The following is a 24,412-nucleotide window of genomic DNA, read 5'->3' as shown; positions in this document are numbered from 1 at the left end:
TCAATTCAACATTTAAAGAAYGGCTGACCTTTATTATAAATATGAACATCACAATAAATATATGAAAGAAAAAAGAAAAAGCCCAAGCGGAGTAAGCCAAATTCTACTCCTTCTTTGGTACAATCACAATAAAGTCTAACCAAGTCTTGAGTTCTCCATCTGGGCAACCCAACGACTTCCTCCTTTTCAAGTAAATGTAACTAAAGGTAGACTTTATACTGTGAAACCTTGAGATATGTTATCATCTGAGTTGTGGGGAACCCGTCCTGCTGAGGTGAATGGATGGTAAGCATATGTAAAACATCTCTTTATACCTAACCTGATCACATCTGATGTGAAAAGCTGCTGATGGGCAAAACAATGGAAAGCTCCAAATTAATGCCTTTTCCCTCTTTTACTGAGTCAATTTTCAAAGGAGGGTTGTGCTTTTAAAAAGCAAGGAAATAGCAATGGAGAGAAATGGATATTTACTAACTTAAAATACAACTCCCATTAAGGCACGATGGACAGGTACAGTTAAAAGCAAAATCATTTACCTTCAGGTAATGGAAAATACATAAATTTACAGATGAAGCATGAGATAAAAAGCTTGCTAAGCTACCAATTTCAGTGCAAGATTATCCTTTCTACTTCATATTTTTCTAATGCTTTAGTCAGTCTATTTTTACTACTTACAAGATTATATTCCTGTAATGTCTTTTAAAAGCTTCACTGATGCATTTAGTCGTTACACTGCAGGACTATATCATTAACGAAACAACAGAATTTCTGTCTGTGCAATAAATTAACTCTATGCTGTTGAGATATAGATAAACATCCTTTCAATATTATGTATGTTATATATATAAGAGATTAAGACATATAAGCAATCAAGTGTAATCCACATAACAGTGACAAACTTATTAAACACCTGTGGTGTGAATAAAGCACTTGAAAAAATATCTGCACTTAAAAGATCTATCTAAAAAATCTACTTAAAAATCACTATTTTTAAATAGACTAAAAATCACATGACAAGAATAGAATAAGGTTGCTGGATTTTGTCATTTAAAAAAAGAATTTGTATCTTGTCAATGTCCTCTACTCATGATGCTCTTTATGCAGAAGAGTTGCATTGACAATATTTGAAAAAAAAACTTGAGATCATTGGAAATAAAATTGTAAGTCATCTTCTAGTTGCTCAATAATGACTTTTTTTTTTTAAGAAAATGTATCATGAACTGCTAATGTCTATATCTGGAGAAATTTCATTAAAAATTTGCTTTTACAAAAAGGTAAGAGGACAGTGTACTTGATTTCTTTTCTCATCAAACATATTGTCGGGAACTCTAAGTCACATACCAAAATGTTCTAATACAGATCACTGAGGTACCATTTATTCTCACGGAATACTAACAAAGCACTGGATATCATTTTTTTCCCTAACCTCCAGATCCTAAATCTCTAAAGCAAGAATTCAGTTTTCACTTGAAGATAAATTTTGAGCTATATTAATGAAAAATTTGAAAATACAGTATTTGTGCATTTTAGAGTTTAAAATCCAAAAGCTGGCATTCATTCATTTCGAAAAGCTTATGATTTTGAAATCGTCTCATGTCTCTGTGAAGCCAAAATCCTTGTGCTTTAACATTGGCAGAGCCATTGTTTAATCGTTAACATCATCAACATAGCCCTCTCAAAAAGCTAATGGATACATGTGGAGAGGCCATCGTTCAGTACACCATGATAACACAACTTGAGACACAAATACAGTAAAAAAATACGGAGCTTTAATGCATACATGTTTTGTATCACTTGCATATTTGTGAATGATCTTGTTAGAATCTATGGGAAAACAATAAATCTAATTAGAGCTTAATCTCATGTAAAAAAAGATAAATGAAGCACTGTGAATAACTTAAATATTTTGTAATTAAAATTTTCAAAATCAATTGCTGTCAGTTATTTTTTTAATCTCTATAGAGCTTATCAGCATTTATTTTATAAAAGATGATCTTCCAGGGGCTTTCCACTTCTGTAGACAATCATTCATGTCTTTATGTTGTGCAGAGGTTACAAGGCAAACAGGACTGCAAGTTCATAATACCAATACTACAGTCTATAACCTGCAAAACAGACTTTAGGACTTGATGTGATTTTAAAAGAGTTAATACAATTCTATTGCTTTCTAGCTACCAAGTAAAAATTATTTCTCTTAAAAGCTCTGTCCCTCATTATTTTTTCTGATTCCATTTCCAGGCTGCTCACAACAGAGCTGTCTACAAAGTCCTTACCTTGTAAAATAGTATGTCACAACAGCCCCTGCTACGGTCATCTGTTGACAGGCTAGGATAAACTCGCTGATCCAGATCAACCCCACCACATGGTACCACCACATATATTTCAAAGCGCCTACCATCCGAAATTCCACAAACCCTTCTTCATTCGGGACAGGGCTACCTAAGAATAAATCCAAGTAAAAAAAAAGAAAAAGTCCTTATTCAACACCTATTCTTTCATCAGCTCAGAAGGAAGGAAGCATACAGAGTTAGTAGTACATAGCCATTTACAGAGAAACCACTTCAGCTGCTACTAACCCACACTCCTCTCACACGAATTATTCAAAATTAAGATACTGTTTTTGGAACAAACAATAATGGCAATTAAAAAAAAAAATTGAGGATATTCAAAATCCAGCAAAATTTCTATTAATTTTAAGCCATAGAGTTAAAATTTCCAAGAATAACCATGAGCAACAAGTAGCAAGAATTCTTATAACCAAATAAAAGGATTTTTTTTGAAACCATTGTTTCAAGTTAGCATTGCAGTACCTCTTCTATCTTCTTAGAAATACTTTCATACTTACATAAAAAATAACATTTTCTTGTAAATAAATTGAACTATCAGAATAATTTTGTTTTAGTCAACAAGTTATTTTTCTCTTCAGAATTGTAGGCTTCCTCTTTTCATATTTTTAGATAATGTACACATTTTTGATTCTCCTGGCTTGGATTAAAAAGATCTGGCTCTTTTTGTGCAAAGATTATGTCTAACTGACATTAGTGAAGCTACTAAATTCATATAAAGTTAAAAGCATTAATTAGTCTTAGCAGAATCAAAGCCAATTCAAGAGTTCTTTATTAAAATACACATAGCAATCTAATCTCAGTAATTAAATTAGTCTCTGTGCAGTGATCTTAAGTCACAAATTGAAATGTGGAATCAGGACTTCAGTCATTTTCAAAGGCAAATATTTTTTGGACTTGCTGTTTCTTAGATAATACATATAGCCCATCATGCAACAAAACCCAAAATTTCAAGGCTAAAGTAATGAGAACAAGAACACATGAATTCTACTACCTCTGCCCCTAGCTAAAAATTTGGGCCAAGAATTCCCAAAGATTTATTTTGTACTACTATGAAATAGCTCTGTGATCCAAAATATTGCTACTTTTGGATTAGCAGTTAATAATTTCAAAGTTCTAAGGTTTCAGTAATGAATAATGATCTCTACTGGCCACAGCTTACTGCAAAATAACACTTATCTCCCATTTTAAAAAGCAGTTTCCAGATTTCCTTGTTGAAATAACTGAGATTTCAACCAACAGGATTGACTAATTCTAGAAGCTCTTGTCAGGTCTTTAGCACAGGCAGAGACCTTTCAACTTTCAGGCTCTCTAGAGTAAGGAGAAACTCAGAAAATGGTGGCTGCTCTCACAATACAGTGTACAAACAACTAGGGAAAAAAACATGCAAAGAATATCTCACTAATAAACTCAAAAAACAYTGGAATAATACAGGACATGTAAATTACGAACAACTGAAAATTGCTTCTAGTATATTTATGTTTTGGGAGACGGTCAAGAGACTTTTCATTACTTGTCTCTATCTCTACGTGAACTTGTGAAAATACACTACCTTCTATCTTCAGATTAGACTATCTGTTCTTAATCTGTTTTTCTAAAATCAGAGAGAATTATATGCAAAACTTACAGAAGTTTTAAGATTAATGGACTCCTGTGGTTATCAACATGCCAACTTACATCAAATCAAAAAGCTGTCCTAAGACACAAAGTAACATAAACGGGATACAGACTCCCAAATGCTCGATAACTTTCCAGACATACACTGAAGTCACTGAAGCAGATGAAAACTGGGCACAAAAGTATTTTTGTTTGTTTTTTCAGAGGTTCAACAACGCTTTTTAACCAAATCCATCTGAAACCTTACAAAAGTAAAGTGAAATTTAAAATAAGCCTGGTAGCTGCTTACCTGTAGTGCCAAGGAAAAGCAGGACGGTAATCCAGTACGTCCAGAACAGGATAAGCACAAAGAATGTCCAGAATGGCTGGAAGACTAGCAGTGGCAGGTGAATGAAGACCTTGCCAGCCACGTGGAACAAGGCAATGGTGAGAGCTACTCGTTTGCGCATAACTAACATGATCAAGAACAAGATAACCTAGAGGAAGAGGTTTCGAAATGACATTTTAAAGAAGTGAAAAAAAGCAAGATAAAATTTTGTGCAACTAGAATTTTCAAACACAGCAAATTAACATGCTTCTGGTGGGTGATACACTTATAAGCTTACAAGATCAAAATTTAAATCTTCTATCAGCTTCTTCAATGATAAATTATTCTTCAAATTCTGTTTCTGGAAATTCCAATCTAACTTATTTGGAAGTGATCTCAGATAGAAGTGACCAGGCCAGATTCCACCCTTATGTTGTACAGGTGAATGAAATCAAGAGAACTGCAAAGATTTAATCAGGAATATAGTTTACCTTTGATTTTTGGACAAGGTATGGTGGACTTGCCTGGTAAATCAGTTAAATATTGTTAGTTTTTAATAAGTCAGTGATTCTGAAACAAGGCATAGTAAGAGACCAGAAGAAGTTAAATTGTTTCAGTATTGTCAGTATTTAAGTTTGCAATGATTTTTCTGTAAGTGGAACAATTTGGGGAATAACTGTTTTCAGTATTTCAGAAGTATTTCAGAAGTATGAACAGTCTAACGACTGTTAAATAAATTGAAATGATGAAGTACCTCTAAAATAGAAATCTAACAAAAATCTTGTGAATTAAAGTGGATTGGGGGTCCAACACTGCAACTATTCATAGATGTCCCTGTAGACATTTTAGAATAATGCAGAGCAGCTGCAGGGTCAGGAATTCTCTCCCGACAAAAGAAAAACAAGTATTACAGAACAATGCTTGGAATTAAAAAAGAAAAAACACCCACAGCAACTCAGTTCGTAATAGAAACTCTTCAAAAGCACAACGTGCAATATAAACCTTTCACCTGAATTAAAAAAAAAATGGAGATAGTCAGTAAGAGAGAACAGGAAAATAATGTAATTATTACAAAACATACCGTGAAGACTGTTGCTGAAATGGCATAGATCAGAAGAGCCTGAAGATTGTCTTTTGCTATTTGAGTCTCAACAGCGCTGGCAGATGCTCGTTGCTTAGCATAGAGCCACCAGAGGACTCCTGTACCACCTACATTTTGGAGTAAAGAAGAAAAATGAAAGATTTCTTTTCTTTTACAGGACACAATCACACTACTTAGCACTTTCTTTTAAATCTAGTCTGGTATAGAATACTCAAGGGCACTGATGGCTAACCCAAAAGGAACTTCTGATGATGGAGAAGTGCTTAGGTCTCCTCTCTTGCTCTCCTCCTAGGCAGACACTTTTCACAGCCTTACCCCAGTAAGTCCATTTAAAAGATGTGTAGCTCTTTGCCTCTCTGTTTTAGGGTGAAGTGGAAGAAAGGACTAGTCCATAAGGAGTCCCAGAAAAGGTTACAGCTCCCATAAGAGGCAACAGATGATTAAAAAAGGGAGGGGGGGGGGGCTGGAGAAAAGGTGATGGAGAAAAGAATGAAATGGTATGGTAGAATGTATTTGGGAAATTAGGAGGGGAGAGAGAGGAATCATTAGATAAGGATGCAAAACAACAGAAGAAACAGAAAAGGAAAAGCTACAATGCCTGAGAAGGCTAATGGAAAAGAGAACGGGCAGCCACAGTGCAGAAAACATCATATAAAGTTCATAACCTTGATGATGAAGGTCATCAAGAAAATGTCATTCAGGCACTAGAAAAACATTAATGGAAAGCCAACGAGGACAAAATGAAGTACTTTACAAATTACTATTCTCTGCTATGAAATTCTAGTGCCTAGAATAGCCAGAACTTCATTCTCATTTTCTGTCTGTCATTCCGAGACATGGAAATTCTCTTAAACACTGGTTTCCAACTCCTCAGTGAGTTAAACACAYCCTTTGACAAGCTTTTTCTATTTTGAGTTCCCTTCTCTGTTCCAGTTGTATTTCTCAATCAGCTGCATAAGCTTTTCTAAAGAAAATAAGTCTTTGAGGAAGGTACTTCTATCAGATCTAGAACCAAGGATACCCTTGGTCTCTCCTAAACAAACAGCTAGTACAGAATAAGCAGCAAGTCTCACAGAGACATGYTCTTATTCAGTCTGTGTAATGGACGTGATTTTTCAGAAAATAACAGATGGCAATAAGGCAAGTCATTCAACTCTTTCAATTAGCACAGTTATTCAACTTCTGAACAGAATATAAGTGGGGGAAAAAAATCTGTTTTTTCTGTTCTTCTTTGATCACAAATCTTATGACCAATAAGCACAAAAACTAAGTGATCCTAAAGAATGTAGCTRGTCTGCTGAATATTTTCCAGCCTGTGCAGCAATGAATTGCGAGAACCGAATTATAAGTATTTCCTAATTTAATTATTCCATTTTCGTTCCTTCCCTGCTCTTATCTGCCTATACCTTTTGACATGTTACTGAGTATCAATAATAGAAAATTTTAGTTTCACAAACATAAAAGATGATGAGGATGAAGTAAATCTACTTTCACAGGAGCCGAATCATTTTGGGTAACAAAACTATCATGGCTGACTGCGTTTCATACACATCCCAAGTCATAAAGGACTTCCTGGATCACATGGAAATATGGGGATTTGATTTAGTGATGACAGAAAACCACCTATAGGTCCTCACTGCAAGAACAGACCTTAACAGATCTGCTTAGGGAGCTACTCAAATGGATGACAGGGCTAATCTGTCTGTCAGGGTTAACACATCTACATAGCATCCTAAGTTCCCCTGAGGCTGTCCAAGCAACAGGTGCCAGCTGAATCTTGTGTGCTTGAGTACACCCAGTAGGTTGTTGTGCCATCAAACACATACAAATTCTTTGCCTGCTGACTTATTCTGAAGGCAGGAATTTAAGAAGCCATGTTTAAGCCTCTGTTACAAGAGCTGTGAAGAATACCCTGTATTGCATACAAGGACTGCAGTGATTTAGGCTGAGAGGAAGTTTGCTTGCAAAGCAGGAGGTGCAGCAAGTATCTAAGTAAGCAGCAAAACACAATCTGGTAGAAGATGGCAGTTATAAGGTGTTATTTTCAACAATGTCTTGAAGGGGTTCAAAGGAAAGAAGKGAGGGCAAGGTCCTTACATCTGTGCAGGATGTAGCTGACCTGTGGATTAGGAGGACAAAGATTAGAAACGAGTTCTCAAAAACTGGGAGAACAACAAGACTTACCAAGTGATCCCAGAATGACAAGAATTGTTAAAATCCAGACAAGTACTCTTGAAATGTACCTGATTATAACCATCAAAATCATGGACAACACTGCAAAAAAAGACAAATAAAATAAGCAGAGCAATTATTTCAAGGAGAAATGAACTCTCCAATTCTCACTACACTAGATAATTGCCTTTCAATGAAATTTTTAGGCAGAGATATTTATTTTCTGCGGCTAACAAACTCACTGCTCAAATAGGAAAATAGACACTTCTACAAATCCTGCTTTGGTGCTGTCAATTAAAAGAAAAGAGCATAAACACATTTACATGGCACATTACATAAAAGACATAATGCATATGTACAGAGGTGTATTTAGACAACGACAAAACAAACAGTAAGACATGACAGAACTGTGAGTCTAGTAACATGAGCACACCTACTGAGGAACAGAGCAGAACTAACAGTTAAATACACTTGCCAAACAAGTGCAGACAGTATGATGTCTATGTATTTCAAAATGACACACTGGTGAAAGTCAAAAAAAATTACAGCTTTGTTCTTTATTTTCAACATTCAGAGGGTTTTGTAACAAGCTTTCTTGACATAGTTCTACTGCCATCTAGAACGGCATGTTAAAAACCCCTCTTCAAAGTGAGATGACTAAAATGTAGTGCATGTGTGCGTGTGTGTACATGTGTGCATGCATATTCACATTTTTGCACACATTCGTGGACAGCAGTTACACTTCCACATGAAAACAACTGGAAGCGGGCACACAATCTAGCAGTTAGTTTAAAAATATATTCTGTTCAACTGTGGGAGTATGTAAAAGAAATGTGAAAACTATCRTACTTTTTCCTCCTTCAAATTAAAATTCATTGTAAGTAGAATACTGTACTAACTTCTAGCAATAACAAACAGTAGCACTGTTAATTCAGGCACTAGTTGTCAGATTCTATTTTTTTTTAATCATCATATCAAATTACTACAGCTGTCAGTATAAAGGATTAAACAGCTCACTACTTAGAGCTGAAAAGATATTCAATGGTCTGACCCTTTTTAAACTGGTATCTATTATTCTCTCTCTTTYTCTCTCTCTCTCTTTTTTTTTTTTTTTAATATAACAAAAAGGCAGACTAAAAACAAGAGGTCTTCTTTTCCTGGAATAGTTTTGCAGCGTTTTCCTTCTTTTCTTCTAAACTGCAGATTGTTCAACTACATGGCTAGTATCTGGAGCTTTTATTTTAAGATTAAAGGTTTTATATTTAGGAATAAAATCAACTTATTAGGAAAGTAATTAATGTGGGTGAGTGGTGTTCCACCTTAATTCATAAGACTTTATTAAAATAGCCCATCAGCTTAGTGCAATATGAGTGATATGAATTATCACTCTATAGTCCMGAAACGAGCATTTCTCAAGTGTAATAACCATGCAGCATCTCTGTGCTGCTGAAAATTTCCTGCTCTTCAGAAAAAGCCAAGATTCTCAAAGGTCTGAACTTTTATATTCCAGTTTGTGGGGACGGGACAAACAACATGAAGAGGCACCTAACTTTCTTCATTTTCCTTTTAAAGCTCCAAAATCCCTTTAACAAACAGTTAAAACATCTTAGAAAAGTATGTTACTGTGCACTTCTTGCCCAGTCTTTTCTATTTGGAAAGGGATTAGGATTGGCAGAGGATGAATGAATACTATATAAGGGCAATGTAAATATTATAATAACATGAGGACAATGGGAATGCTCTGTTAAGTATGCTGAAAGTACTAATGCCTATTCATCTGGCTCACAACCTCTATCTCGGATCAGGGAAGAGGAGGAAAACCAGGAAGGCACATTTATACTACTCCTGAAAAAGTAATTGAGCTGTCAAATAAAAAAAACATTCTGAATAGTTTTCTAAGGGCTTATTGCTATTATACATGTATTCTGCTCATATTGTGCTTAGAGGGTGTTAACAGTCTCCTATTGCAGTACTACGAAATAGCTAATAATGAGAAAAACAATTACCTAGTGATAACAAGCAAAGTCCCATTATAATCTCTTTGCTGGTCATAACTCCACTAATCAGCCTGTGTAAGACACTACTGTCACTGACAAAGGTGATCAGGGCCTCTGCAAACTTGGCATAGCAGGAAATGTTCACAGGAGCACAGCGATGGAAGAATGGAATAGGTGCACTGGTGACACAAGAAAAAAAAATCAGAAAAAAAATTACTCCTACTTAATATAAATGCCACATCAACACACAAATGAAAGGTGAATAGATGCAACCACTCCACCCTCATAACATCATAACCAGGAACTGTGTGTCGAATGCACAAGTGCTGTTGAAATGAGGATGATCATAATGACATGTGATGCAGTTCTTACAAGTAACCCTGTGACAGTGGAGTGCACATTCCAACAGGATATTACCCCTCCCATTCTTAAGAAACAGCAAGGATTAAAAAATTAATGTTCCTATTTCAGCTTAAGCATCTCATATTGAAGTGATGAACCAGTAGACAAAACAACGCCTTTCACTTATGGTGCAATACTGGCCCATATCTGTAGTAATAGAAAACCAAGAATGACAATTCTATACTTGGAAGGATACAATCTATGTTTAAAGAAATCAGCTTTTACAACCATTGTCAATATATTTCTTTAGTCTTCCCCTATACCAAGCTTGCTGTGTAATCAGAAGATTACAGTAATTACTTCTATTTCCTTTGCTAAAATTACACACTATATTCTTATACAACATGCAAAGATACATGTAACTGTTTTGGAAGCATTCTCTCCAAATATCGATGTTATACATTAAACTTCTCAAAACATTCAGCAGAACTTGTCATGAAGCCCATCAGAAAATACAAGACAGTAAAATCTTTACTTTAGAAGTGAGTAAAGAAGTTGCTTTTATTGGTCATAAACTATGTAAGATCTAGTAAATGACCTATTTCATACTTCGATAAATCTTCTCAGCTATACTTAAGAAATGTTCCATGAATTACATGTTTTCTTTGCTGCAATTGGATCCAATGAATAAAGTGTTTTTTGTTTTAAGTCAGTCTTCTCTTTTAACTTCTAGGTTTGTTTTCTCCACCCCAATCTTTTTTAAAAACTTCCAGTGGACTGCAGCAGCAAGCTTTCTTTTGCAGTTTCCTCATTTCAGCAACGACTTCCAAAACAATGATTTCCTGTACTCAATAGCTGTTTGTTAATTCCAAATCCTTGCAAAATTCTAACCATCATTTAAAATATGTAGAGAGAAAAACAGGTGCCATAGGCACATCCTTTCCATGTGCTATGTTTTTTTTGGTGGGGGAAGGTGTCATGCTGAGGACAATGAGTGTGTAATTATTCTGCTCAAAAATGGCGAGAAAATATAATCATCTGCCATACATAGATAGTAATAGATCCTAGGATTTTTTGTGAAGTGACAGACAATTCTAAATTATATTGTTTTAAACTGACTATACTAAGTAAGTAAATGCATTTGCAGATGATCATATTGATGCTCTACTTTTGGTTAGTGAAGATGAAGACAGCAGTTAAACACAGCAAGTAACTGTGCATTAGCCACAGTTGTTAAAAAACATATTAAATCCATAATGACCGCATATTTAAAAAGCAGACCATACACCCTGTCAGCCTTTTACAACATACCCAGCTTTGGTGTATGCAGCATATTGCAATTATTTATATGTAGTGAGACTGGGAAATATTGAAATTGAGAGATTTATCTCATGTTTAAYTATTTCAATTTTGCAGAAAGCCTACAGCATATAACAAGTTTTCACTCTCAATGACAAAGCCCAAACTTTGAGCTTCAGGTAAGCAAAGAACTCATTCCTGTGTCTGAATAAGCAAATGGCCATTTTGAAAATGGAACCTAATAGGATTAAAAGCATGCTATTCCAAAATAAATGCTAGAAGAGGAACAAATGCTGTACTATCAGTCTAAACTCCGTAATGCTGCAGCAATTTCGCTGCACATTTTAAGTTACCTACTTTTATGTGCAATATTTAATTTCTAACTTTGCTGTAATTAACAAAAAACGACATTAGTGGCTACTATAAGCTTTCTTCTATATGGGACCCCTGAGAATCCACTTTTTGAGATTTGTTATTTCGGTAGTTCTGACTCAATGAGTAGGTTAGGTAAGATCTCTTGTTTAATAAAAAATGAATTACAGAATCATAGAATCAGTATAAAATAGAAATGAAATAGTATGAAATAGATCTATTCCCAGTGACCTCTGCTACTCTTTATATGGCCTATTCATTATACCTTGAGATACTACATACCAAAGTAGAATGCAGGTTTCTGAAAATGATCTGATACTTAATCGCGACCAAGAGCAGTAAATTTCAAGTCAGAAGATGAGGATGACAAAAGCTGCATTTTTAAAGCAATATTCAAATGAATGCAAGTCCCATCTAATTGTTTAAGCACTGGTGTTCATAGGAGAGCTGTCTTTTCTCAGAACTACATCCAGGCATATACAAAAACATGAGTGTGGGGAACCTGGATGGAATGCCACTGTTGTCTGCTCTTTATAACCCCTATAAAACAGCTCCTTGGCATAACTCTGCAGAATTGGTTGACAGACAAATGCTGTAGGGAAAAGCTAGACAAGTTTTCTTCTGGAGCTCTTTATTCCAAAACTAGACAGTGAAATCATGCTCTGCTAGGAGTGAGAGATTCTAGGCAAAGTTACAGGAAGAAATACAAATTGCAGCCTCATCTCTAGGGAGTCACAGTTGGACACAATGCTCTGAAGGCACAGGATAAGAGTCCCTTGAGATACGGAGCCTCAACTATAYGGCATGCAGAAACTTTGTCCTCAAACAAAACATCAATGGACAGTTCTCATGGCATAAGCTATCACCATTCCATGGACTTAATGGGAGTCATGTCACAGTTCATACCTCTCGCAGATCAAACCTGAGACAAGGACTGTTAGGTAAGTTCTCTCAGACTGCCTCAGCTCACAGGGTGTGGATCTGAAATTTGTCTCCACATGATTCAATTTCCCCGCCATAGTATACTAACTTACTCAAATAATTTAGCTAGAAAAATCTTAAAGCTAGTGTTGTTTACAGATAAAATATTGGCCTTTTCCCTTGCCTTTCAGCATTAGAGTCAGACTTTTCAATTTCAGAAAACTTTCAAATGCATCATACATTTTATTCATACTATATAAAAAAGAGGAAACACTCCACTGATGTGAAAGTTTTTTCAGAAATAACTCACGAGGTAGTTTTTGTCCAGAATTTACACAGTATCATTAAAGCTACGGCACAGAGTTTTATCTGCCTGTTTTCTTATGAAACTACATTTACTGAGATCAAATTACATGGGAACACCCAAGAAAAGTTAATACAGCTCTGGTAAAAATCAAGACTGACAAGTCTTTTCAGTATGCAAGCTGGCAATGAAGTTTCCATTTGTTTTTGTATTATAGCTATAACAGCTAACTTAGCTGCATGAAATATTGAACTGCTGTGGGGAAAAAATAAAAAAAAATTGTTAATATTCCAGCTGCTACTTATTGTCACTACAATTTTTTTAAAAAAATAGTTACCAGGTAGGCCGCTATGCAAACAAGATATATTTAAAATCAGTTTCTACAACTGACAGCATTATAACACATAATACAGCTTTAACAGAAGATTGTGCAAGGGACAATAATCTGCAATTCAAGACTACCACTGAATGTCTGAGAAGCCAARATATGAAAAAACACAACATGACTCTTGCTGAGTGAATGGTCTTATTTGGAGCTACAATCCTTTCTATTCAAAAAGACAAACAGTCTAGGTAAGTGTTTTAAGTAATAAAACCTGGCCAATACATTTATAAAATACAACTCTTTTTTATGGGGCTGGTATTTGAACAGCCACATATTCATCATTTGGAAACTGAAAGAATCAAAAAATGAAGCAATTTGCTGAATCTCACTGTTTGAGATAAGATGTAAGAGGGTATTGTTTGAGTATGCCATTTTTCACTCCCAAAGATCCAAAAGCCTTCAAAAAAATGTGTCTAAACCGCAGCCCTCATGGGCAGCCAGTGGCAGAGCAAAATGTAACAAACCAGCTGATACTCAGTACAATTTCAGTTTTATGAGATAAAATAATCTGAAGATGACAGATGTCAGTTTAATATTCTTAGTAACACAAATGTGGATAGTTTGGGTTTTTCATTGAATTGATTTAATATCTTTATAAACTTTCAGCAATAAAACAGTAAAAGACCAATCTATGAGAGAGAATGCATCTTTGCTGTCATGAACTGTCAGGAACAAAAATCTCTGCTCCTCCTGCTGGAGCTGCATCCATCTCCACCTGCACCTAGACAAGAAGTTAAAATTACCTCTCTGGAACAGGGTACTTTGGACACAGCTTGGCAGCCCTTGGGTCTGTAGTGTACTCTGATGGTTGTAGTTCATAACTGCACAGAGTAGATCCTGTTGAGAGAAAAAAAAAAGTGATAGAAAAATTAAAAATTTCTACTCTTTGCAAATCATACTAAAATTTGTATCAGTCCTGATTTATAGATGATTTTATTTTTTTATTATTATTATTTTGCAGATTTATACCATAGTTAGTCCTGTAATGGGACACTGAATTAAGTCCAACATATGTTCCACTGTAACAGAACAACACTTTGCATCTAGCATTGGGTCTTTTTCCTCCGACATTCAAGTTTAAATGGAAAAGGCTAATTCACAATCTAGTTTGAGAAAGGAGAACAGTTCTGGGCACTATATCCTTTGAAGTCCGCCCTCCTTCCTACTCTGCCAAGCTTGTTCCTGATTTAGTTTAGTGTTTCAAAATTACATAAAACAGCATTCAGTATAAAAAATATATTTYTTCACATTAGATAACCACAGTCTATACTTTTCAGAAAGAGAATAAAGACAGACTGCTGAGGTTGGACAGTTGTTTGAAGAAYAATAAACACAGTTGTGTATATTTGCACTGGATGTCCAGATTTTTTGACAAAACACGATGCTACTACGAAGTTCTTTAATGTGTACATCTTAAAGTAGATACCCAAACTTCTGGATGAAATGTAGGTATAAACAACTGCAGAATTTTATGGAGGGGCAGCAGTAGAAGAAAAAAGTTCTGTTTATCATTACTTAAAAAGACAAGGAGAAAGGAAGGCTGCACATATTTATTTTATTTTGCTTTGAATATAGGCAAAAAAGAGCAACTTTAAAGACAAWTAAAATAAGAGTTCTTACAGTAAGAAGCGTGGTGGGGGCAGGACTGTGCATGGACAACTGCATACAGATTCACGGTACAGTTTTTGTCATTTTGTCATTCAACATTACAAGTGTTTATGAATGCATTCTAAATATCTTACGCAGAGGCCCACTCAACCAATAAATCAAAAAGAAAGGGCTGATCTGCAAAAGGCCATACTCTTTTGACTGTTAAGAGTTCTGGCAGAAAGCAAAAAGCAGTGGGGTTTGCTATTGCCTGGCAAGGAACCTGGACTCTTCATGCAGACATACATATGAAGGGCTTTCAGTTGTATCCCAGCCTGCAAAGGTAAGCCAAGCAGTGCTGAATATTAGATCTTGATTTCAACAGAGCTTACAAGCCACTCAAGTAGGACTCACCAATTAAGGCAACCTAACAAACCCTGTGCTGTGGAGAGAACTGGAAGACTTGCCAGGTTATTCTGAAAACCAACCATATACTCTGTCCTGTCATGCAAGGGAGCCTGTCATGCAAGCCTCTACCTACCACTAGCATCTTTTGCTTGTGGATGGCTATTGTTCAACTCACACAGTATACCTCTCCTGACTCCCAGCAATTGTAAAAATACTTTCATGGAGCTTGTTGGACAAGGGACATTAACCACTGTTCATCAGAAAGAATGACCTGTTCAATAACTGAACTCAAGTCCATGAGCTTTATACGTCCTTTTATCCTACATATCTGGCTTAAGAAATTTCTACCTGTGTACCTGAAATACTTAATTCTTTGTATTTTGAAAAACTTCTGATTTCGATGGTTGAGTTTCACAACCTAATGATGTTCATGTAAAAACAGTATTTGTTACTCAAGCACTCAGTTTCTTAACAAAATAGTCCCTGTGTGCCAATAAATAAAATCATGACTTTTTTAAGGAAAGAGTGGGGGTCATGGATTGCTTTGCCAAACCTTCCAGTTCACGCTAGTTATTCTGCATTAGTAGAAAACATCTTAGCACAGCAGTCTTACTTTGGCTATTTGAGTCTACAAGTCAGTAAGGGCTTGAAGAAGAATTCCAGTTATCTACATTGCTGGGACAATTTACTTACCAAAGATACTACTATTATTCCTAAATCATTTTAATTCCCAAACGTTCCAAAAATATTATAGGTAGAATTCAGTGAACAAATTGAAAAGTTAAACTCCATTGCCTACTATAGATGTGTCCATATTTCTTCCAGGGAAATCACTAGGCAAAGATAAACTGTCCTCTAGAGAATGGATCTGAGATCCCAGCATGTTATAGCCTTGAAGAAAAATACTACTGGAGCAACAGTTATCAGGCCAGTAATGAGCACAGAGAGTTTACTGGTCACACAGTGCATAAAGATGCCAGAAAAACATCAGGACCAAGATGAAGGGAGCTTAAGGTGGTTACGTCTTGCCATTCTGTATGCTGTACTCTCTGAGAGTACAGGATCTCTGATAATTTCCCTTTTCATTTAAAAGCGAAGCTCTGCAACAGTAAATAGAATACGCTATGCTAATTTAAGGTAAACTTACTAGAAATAATCTGAGTGCTCAAAGCTTCAGCACAGCATTCTTTCTTGTATTTACTTTGTTATAAACACATTCTGCTACATCACTATCACTAACAATATAAAAGTTTACAGATTTAGAAATGATAGACTTCATTATGTTATCTGCTCAAAGAATCAGCCCACAGAGGAAAACAGAAACATAATACTGCCTGAGTCATAGCGGTAGAAAGTACATCAGCAGTCTTGGATTCCACTCTGAGTGGCACAGCAGTGTGTATCTACCTCYGTTCTTCACACGAACTGAAAAAGGCACTTCTGTATCTAAAAACAGGAGTTGAAGATTTAACCAGAAAAATATAAGTATACAGGAATATTTGGGTTACAGAATAATCAGTTTTAGCTGTGCACTGCTTAAATTAGATATGGTTCCAAGCAGCAAAGCATAACCTTGCTCAGAGACACATGGTAAAGCACACCCTGACACACTAGAAGCCATGGCTTTATTAAAATCATTTTTATGTGATCTTATACGTATGGTCTCACCATTAGGAAACTGACCTTGAATAAACATGCATTGTGAAAATATGTGATGCAGCCAATTTCCTCTAAAAGACAGTACAATAAAGTAGAGATTATAGCTGGAAAAAAACTCAGCATCTTTTTCTACCTTAAGCATTCTCTCTTTCACAAACAATATCTTACTAGTCCATTGATAAATTAAGTCCTCTAGCAGTTTTCAAACTCTAGGTAATGAGGGCTAGACAGCGTGTAAAAATGCTAACAAGTGTGAGACTGTTTAAAGCATATCTATTGGCCTCTGTACTCACAGCCCAATGCTGTTTCCCCTTGGGTTCTAGGCATTTTATAAGGAAGTTTCATCAATCAAAACATAGTTAACATTGTGAATGCATGACTCTCACATAATTGTGCTTAATTGTGCTTAACTAGCCTATAGCTAGCTAACTAGCTAATACAGCTAGAAGTACTGACAGCTGGATATTGATAAAGTTTGAGTTCACTGATATTCAGGAAGGGCAAGACTCTTAATATTTATGAGTCTGAAATTCTTGCCATCTTTGACTTTCTTCACTCCAGTACTTGTCTTGCTGTTGAAATATATCTGCTCTAAACTGCTAATCTAACTTACATTTCAGGTCCAGAGCACCAAACCATGAGACAATTTGGTATACTACTACATAGTTGATTAGTATATTATGGGCAATGACATACAGAGGAAAAAGACGGTTTAAGACACCGTCTCACAGATTTGCAGGGAATTCTGTTGCAAATTCAACAGCCACAGAACCAGAGAACAGGTAGGATGCCAAGCAGTGCTTCCACAGGAGAAGATAAACTACCATCCATTGCTGACTTTTGCCAGTAATAAAAGCAGAGGAGAATAGTGTTTCATGACCTTAATAAAAGCGTGCCTAGTGGCAGTAATAAGACGACCTTTCCTTCACGAACTCATGGAAGTGCAAAAAGGCTCAGACCATCATAAAAAGAAATATGCTGAACAGACTATTTGTTCTTTGTCTCCTAGATCTGACAACTGTAATAATATACTATCAACAATTACGGGAAATAATTCTACTCAGAACACAAGTGCTAAGAATACATAAAATTCAAGCTTCTTATGACAGGTTCTTACTTGCTTATGGGTTTTTAGAACAATGAAAACTCTACAGAAACAGACAATTGACATTTGATGCTTCATTCAGAAACAAAGTAGCATTTAGGTGTGCAGAAATTACCACGAGACCAGTAAACTAGCTGGAAAACAGGAATTTCACTTCTTGGCCACAGATACGAATACAGTCTGAGGCAGAAGCTAATGTGGAAGCATCAGAGGACTGTACAAACACAGCTACACATTATAGCTACTACATTTACAAATCACGCATTTACTGATAAAAGGAATAGAAGACCAAACAAGAATAGAACTTTAATCTAAAGCATGGCCCCTACCAGAAATTAGAAAAACAGTGATGTCTTGAGATGAGCAAGGTGGCACAGCATAGATCACCTTGTGGTCAGGACTCCTCAGGTTAATATGACAGATTTGCTCTCAGTCAATAAAGCAGCCATCATTCTGCACAACTTTCCATCGGTGCCTTTCAGAAACAACAGTGTGTTTGAAAGGGAGGAATGTAGTGATTTTATATGTACAAACTTTCCTGAACTCCTAGTTGTTGCAGAGGGACACACCACCACTACTTTAAAAGACCAAGAAGCAGACTTTAAGAGCAATTAAAGTTTATTTTCCTGTATAACCATGAGACTGAAATTAAAGGAGTTATCCTTTTTATCCTCTTCTCTCTCCCTTGATCTTAGCAGCAGCACCGAAACCTGAAAACAAACACTAACTTACTCAGCATTCCTCCAATCATATTTTTCGCTGCGCTAAATAAAATCGGCTATTCTGGAATCAAATTGAAAGTCATCTAGCCCAGTAGCAAATATTTCTTTTTCTAGGTCTTTAGCTTTCTGCTACCTAAAGCTCAAGGATATCCTGAACTAAAAAGTACTAACATCATATTAAAAATCCAAACACTTACTTTAGGATTTCATTTTTTTGGTATCTAAAATATCCTCATGGCAATGAGTTTTTTAAATTAATCATTACTTGTTTGAAAAAGTCTGTCTCTTTGGTACCCAATAATTTCATTTTTGCCCTCTAGTTTCTTGTCACCAGTTAAGAGATCAGAGAACAGTACTTTATCTCTTCTAGACTATTCCTCCTTTCAAACATTGTACTATCCCTCGTAGCTTTCTCTTTTTTCCAAGCAAAGGAAGCATTAGCCTTTTCTTGTGATCATCCCTGTCTGCTATCTCAGTATACATATTTTTATAAACTCTGATGCAGGAACCAGAGCATAGTCTTRATGTTGTCAGCATAATATGAGTTTATACAAAATAATAAAGTCCTTGTTCTGCTCTCTGTTCTTCACAGTCATAAACATTACACTTCGGACAACGCTGAGCATTGACCTGATCCCTCCACTACCGTCAGCAGCGTCAAGATCTCCTTCCCAAGCAGGAATAACCAGTTTACAGCCAAAATACAGGCTGTTTTCTTCTTCATTCCACAGGCATTTCTTCACATTTGACATTGTAATTATGCCATCATTGAAATCAATTTTTTATTCCAGTAGCAATAGTCAATTTTTTTCTAGCAGCAACAGTAGCAAATCTGTTGTCTAACTATTCCTCTCCCTTTTCAGATAGTTTATTAATGTATTCAATAACACAATAGTAGTATAGACTACTGAAGGACTCCAAAGACTCTCTGTTGTAAAAGCTGACCACCTATTCTGACTAAAGGGTCATTTTTAATACAACACAATACTGAAAGGCAGTTCTAGTAACAAGGCAAAGTAACAATGGATCCCCTATGACTCAGAACTAGGWAGAATGTACACTTAATCAAGGCACACAAAAAAATGCCACTCAAAAACAACACATTTTCTGAAGAGTCAGTGGTGCAAAAACACTTTCTCCATAATGTGCTTCTAATTAATATGATATAGTTAGCTTCAGGAGAATTATGGGCAGAGAATTAAGTTTTAACTGGCATACTTCCACAAAAAATTGCAAAAGAGCAGGAAAAAAAAAAAAAAAAAAAAAAGTCAAAAATTGGCAGCTTTTGATTACCACACCTGAAGATTACGTTGTATTTTGGACAAAACAATCCTTTGTTTTCCATAGCACAGAGAGATGACCTACTGTGACTTAGCCAGCTTGATTTCCTCTATTCATTTCTCTCAGGTCAGCCTCAGTAGCAGATTTWAAAAAAGCTTTAACCTCAGGCTCTAAGTTCATCTGGACCTCTGCTAAGTCTCTGCTACAGAACTCTGACAGCTGAGGTGTCTAACAACACACTTTATTTTAGCTTCCTAAAGTGGCATCTAGTCATCCACAGAATAGAGAGACAGGAATATTAGTTACTATTAGTTACTATAAAGACCTATCTAGTATAATAGCTATTGAGATCAACATATCTCAAAAGTTATGGCCATCTGTTTAATGTTTCTTTTTAATAATCATACTTTATTCATTTGGCACAGTCATACATGAATTATTTCTTTAGCAGTTTTTAAAAATTCTTTGGCAAGACTCTGAAATGGTCACGGCTATGTTTCCCGGCCATTAAGTTTGGAAGCATTAACTAGCTTTCTGGAAAGAATAGTTTTCTATCATATTATTCAATATGCACCATTTTGTGCCAAGACCAACCAAAACACTGAATTCTAAGTACTCCTTGTTTTAAGCATCCTACCAGGTGACAGCACCCTGGGGAGAACAGCAGCAGCCAGTTTGCAACATACAATTCTCAGTTGGGTCCAAATCATAGTTCTACAAATTCAGGTAGTAACAAAGCATAGTTGTATGYGAATAACATTAGAAAATGTTCTCCATCAATGCTGCACATCTCTGCATCAACTCCAGAACATTCCTATGCTTTTCGACTTTTATCTTTGTTAAAGCTGAAGATCTCATAAGTCAATCGCCCAGCTTTTTCTTTTCCATTTGTCTCTTTCTGTAAGAAGTCCAAGCCAGTTCCCAGTCTTCTATGTGTGAATCATTCTAATTACATTAAAGTTACAGACTTTGTTTTCCTCTGATCAACAAAGCTTTGTGAGGGACAGAGCTCTTTCCTTAGGTGAAACAGTACTGTAAATGCAAGACCTCACCATGGGGAAGTAGGACAGTAACAAGGAAGTGAAATTATTGTTCTGAAATGCTGCAGCATTAAGTCACCAAATCAGCTCCTTTTTCCAAAAGATAGTGGAATAGGAAGTGTATCATTACTGAAACAGAAAGTCACAAGGCTGCTTTGTCATGAGATGTTCTTCAGGCTTCAGGCAGTTACTTCCTCTGCCCTGACTGCTTATTTATGATGTTGCATACAGACAAACACTACTAGCTGGACTGTAAAACAAGAGCTCTGTCACAATTGCTCTGAACCCTGAAGCTTAACAGYTCTGCCATCTCGTGTATGTATAGGCAATCAATTGCCTATCTGGCTTTAGGAAAGATATCATAAACGCTAAACCAGCTGGATGACTGTACTTGGTATTAAACAAATCACTAACCAAAATAGTGCTGTTGCATTATATTTTACCATTACGTTTTTTGATAAAGACGTTTATATAAAATGCTTTATTTGAACTCATGATTCCATCTCTCAACAGACTGAAACAGCACAGGATTTCTTTGAGATGGAAGGGCTCCTGAACAGTAATTTAGGAAGGAACTCCAAGGTGTATAGAGAGTAAGGAGACTTCAAGAACGGAATCCGAGTCAGATGAACATAGCTAATATTCACATACATATGCAAGAATCTGAGCAGACCCTTTTCCAGCATAATTGCTATTTTCAGAATGTAGACAGGAAAGGTTAAAGCTTTCAGAAAGGCTCAGCAGAGCAAAATTAAGTTGCCTGCATACTATACCTCTGCATTAAAAAAAAAAAAGTTATAAAACCCCAAAGTTCAGCACTGATTATACAAAGATAGTTATCATAAAAAAAAAGAACTCATCTCACTTGTCTTCCCTCTTACAATTTTAAAATTCTCATCATRTAACAGCAGAGAAATTGGCTTGTAACTGATTTGCGTACAGTTGTGTTCAAGTTCTCAGGTTTCCTTTTTAGTTTTCTTACGGTAGGGTTTTAACATTCTAAGATCACTTGAAACAGACTGTCAAACAGAAAAATACTGTATGTTAAGGTGTATTTTTAATTAATTTGAACACAAATCCATTAACCAAGTTACCTTGTAACTCTCAGAACAGTCATTCTGTTTACTGAGTACTATAATTTTGATATTTTACTGTTCTTGCTGAACAGTAAAACTGAATCACACTTTAAGTGTCGCTACATAGCTGCAACCTGTGTTGCTGTAACATTTATGGTATTTAATATCTAAGCTGTTCATTTGCTACACACTATCACTTTTTCGAATCTATACAGGTTGGTAAGCATTGAAACAGAAGCATAACCATGAGGATGACAGTGTGGTTCAGACTTGTACGGTTCTAGTCTTGGACAGTGTTCATCCACAATAAGAAGGCTCAGTTTAATGTTTTGTTTTTTTTTTTTTTTTTTAAACAGTAGCTCATATATTTATAATTTGACTGGTATTCGTTTTAGGAATGCGTAGTTATAAGAAGGCTCAGTTTAATGTTTTTTTTTTTTTTTTTTTTTTAACAAGTCTAAGGTCACAGAATGAAAATTAGACTAGAATTCGTGAATGATTCTACTCATTGATTCTAATCAATGATTCTACTCACACCTATAACAGCAGGTTTCACACCTTAGTTCATTCTGCAAGCCAAAACTATCAGCTTTAACAGCAATTAAAAAAAATCAGGAAGGTTTATTGTAAAATATAAAATGCTAGCAGAGATACAGTTAGAATGAAGGATCATGACAAGATTTAGCACATTTTAGGAAAAGTGTGGCTTTGGGTGTATTTTATAAGATAGGTATGCTGAAAATACTTCAGGGACAGTTAGTAAGAGATTTGACTTACAAACACAGAAACAATGTTTGTGGAAAAACAAAGCTTACATGGTTGCATTTCATTATTTCTAGAGGTACTCAAAGAACTCCACTACTGACTACTTTGATTTCACAAAAGTATATAATTGGTCTGCATTAGATAAGAAAAATACAGCAAACATGTTTAAGGGGGAAAGTATAAAACCATATTCCAATACTGACTGGTTTCATTTGTGGGCTTATATTTGACAACAATGCCTAATCACATGAGGAAGTTATTATCCTCAGTACACCCATTGTATCATGTTGGCACAATTGAGAAGCTGCACTCACAAGTAAATATTTTGCTTTAATTCCTCATTATACTTCAGTCAGTTCAGTTCCCTGGCTCTGTCTGCCACATGTCCAGATGTGCTACCACAATACAAGGGCAGAAACATTTCAACTWGTTTTGCTATCGTGAGAAATGCTCACATAATCAATGCCTGAACTGAAATCAACATTTCACTGGCTTTCTACAAGAAGTAAACAGTTCACTGCTTTCAATTAGATCACCTAGACTGACTCACCATTAGATAATACCTTGCAAAGAAACCTTTCCACAGTATTCAAAGAGATCATGCAGGAGAACTTAAGATAAAACTCCTCCCATTTGAATAGCTGAATAACACAAATTTCTTCAACTCATTTAAAGTTTTTATATTTACCTTCTTTTGAAAGGACCAAAAATTTATCACTTTTCATGCATTCATGTATTTTATTCCATATAACACTCAAACATGGATTATGATCACTGGAAAGAAACAATATTGATCCTGGTGATAAGGTGTTTCATTTGGTACTGCAGTTTCCTTTATATTCCTTTAAAAAAAAACACACACACACACACAAAAAAAAAAAAAAAAAAAAAAAAAAAAAAGAGGGCCTGCACTGCAGCACTGGAAGAAAACAAGAATATTTCTTATGCGCATAGACAAACTCTATGTTCCAGTGCAGTTCAATAGCAGCGCTGTTCTCACCAGACCAGCATACCATGAGGATGTTTCAGCAGAATTACTGTTGAACAGCAAACCTCAGAACGCTTCCATAGGAGTGGGGAACAGCTGCTATAATTACACATTCCACAGTGAAATTCTCCTTACATTTTGTTCTCGTTTTAAGAATGGGTTCTCAAAACTGTTCAAGACATGACAGAACACAACCATACTAATACTGTAACATTCTTATGAAAGTTTTAGTTTAATAAAAACATCAGTTTTATCGATATTTCTTTGTATTTCATTTTTTGTTCAGCTAAACAAAAAGTCTTTTTTAATCCTACAAAAATATAGGAGCAAAAATAGACATGCTTTTTCCATACCATTAGTTTCTGCAAATTTCTGAACATCAGCTAGAGTTTTTAGTTCTCTCCTTGGGCAAGCTGACACACACAGAGCAAGAGATTTGATCTTCTGATGTACTAAATCAACATTGCATGGATCCAAGAAGAACACATACCTAGAGAAGAAAATACAGGACTTCAACATATGCACTACAAAGACACTGATATTTACAGACATCTGAATCATAACAAAGATATGAAGCGTTACCAGTCTACTGGTAATGTTTCAAGTCTAATCAAATGG

At 35.6% G+C, this 24,412-nt stretch overlaps 1 protein-coding gene across 1 annotated transcript in view; it reads right to left on the bottom strand.

Moving 5' to 3' along the window:
- The window catches only part of SLC44A1 (solute carrier family 44 member 1), a 79,827-nt gene that overhangs the window by 15,479 nt on the left and 39,936 nt on the right, over positions 1-24,412 (bottom strand). Inside the window, exons 4-10 of the mRNA XM_085317913.1 lie at positions 24,148-24,284; positions 13,907-14,000; positions 9,550-9,719; positions 7,556-7,645; positions 5,351-5,478; positions 4,252-4,438; positions 2,274-2,439 (exon numbers count right to left, since the gene is read on the bottom strand). Coding sequence (XP_085174039.1) covers positions 2,274-2,439; positions 4,252-4,438; positions 5,351-5,478; positions 7,556-7,645; positions 9,550-9,719; positions 13,907-14,000; positions 24,148-24,284 — 972 coding nt within the window. The remainder of the gene's footprint in view (positions 1-2,273; positions 2,440-4,251; positions 4,439-5,350; positions 5,479-7,555; positions 7,646-9,549; positions 9,720-13,906; positions 14,001-24,147; positions 24,285-24,412) is intronic.

The sequence above is a fragment of the Rhea americana genome, unplaced genomic scaffold (assembly GCF_003343005.1).
Source record: "Rhea americana isolate MKP2758 unplaced genomic scaffold, rheAme1 scaffold_115, whole genome shotgun sequence".
Taxonomy (NCBI): Eukaryota; Metazoa; Chordata; class Aves; order Rheiformes; family Rheidae; genus Rhea; species Rhea americana.
This window is presented reverse-complemented; position numbering and strand designations above follow the sequence as displayed.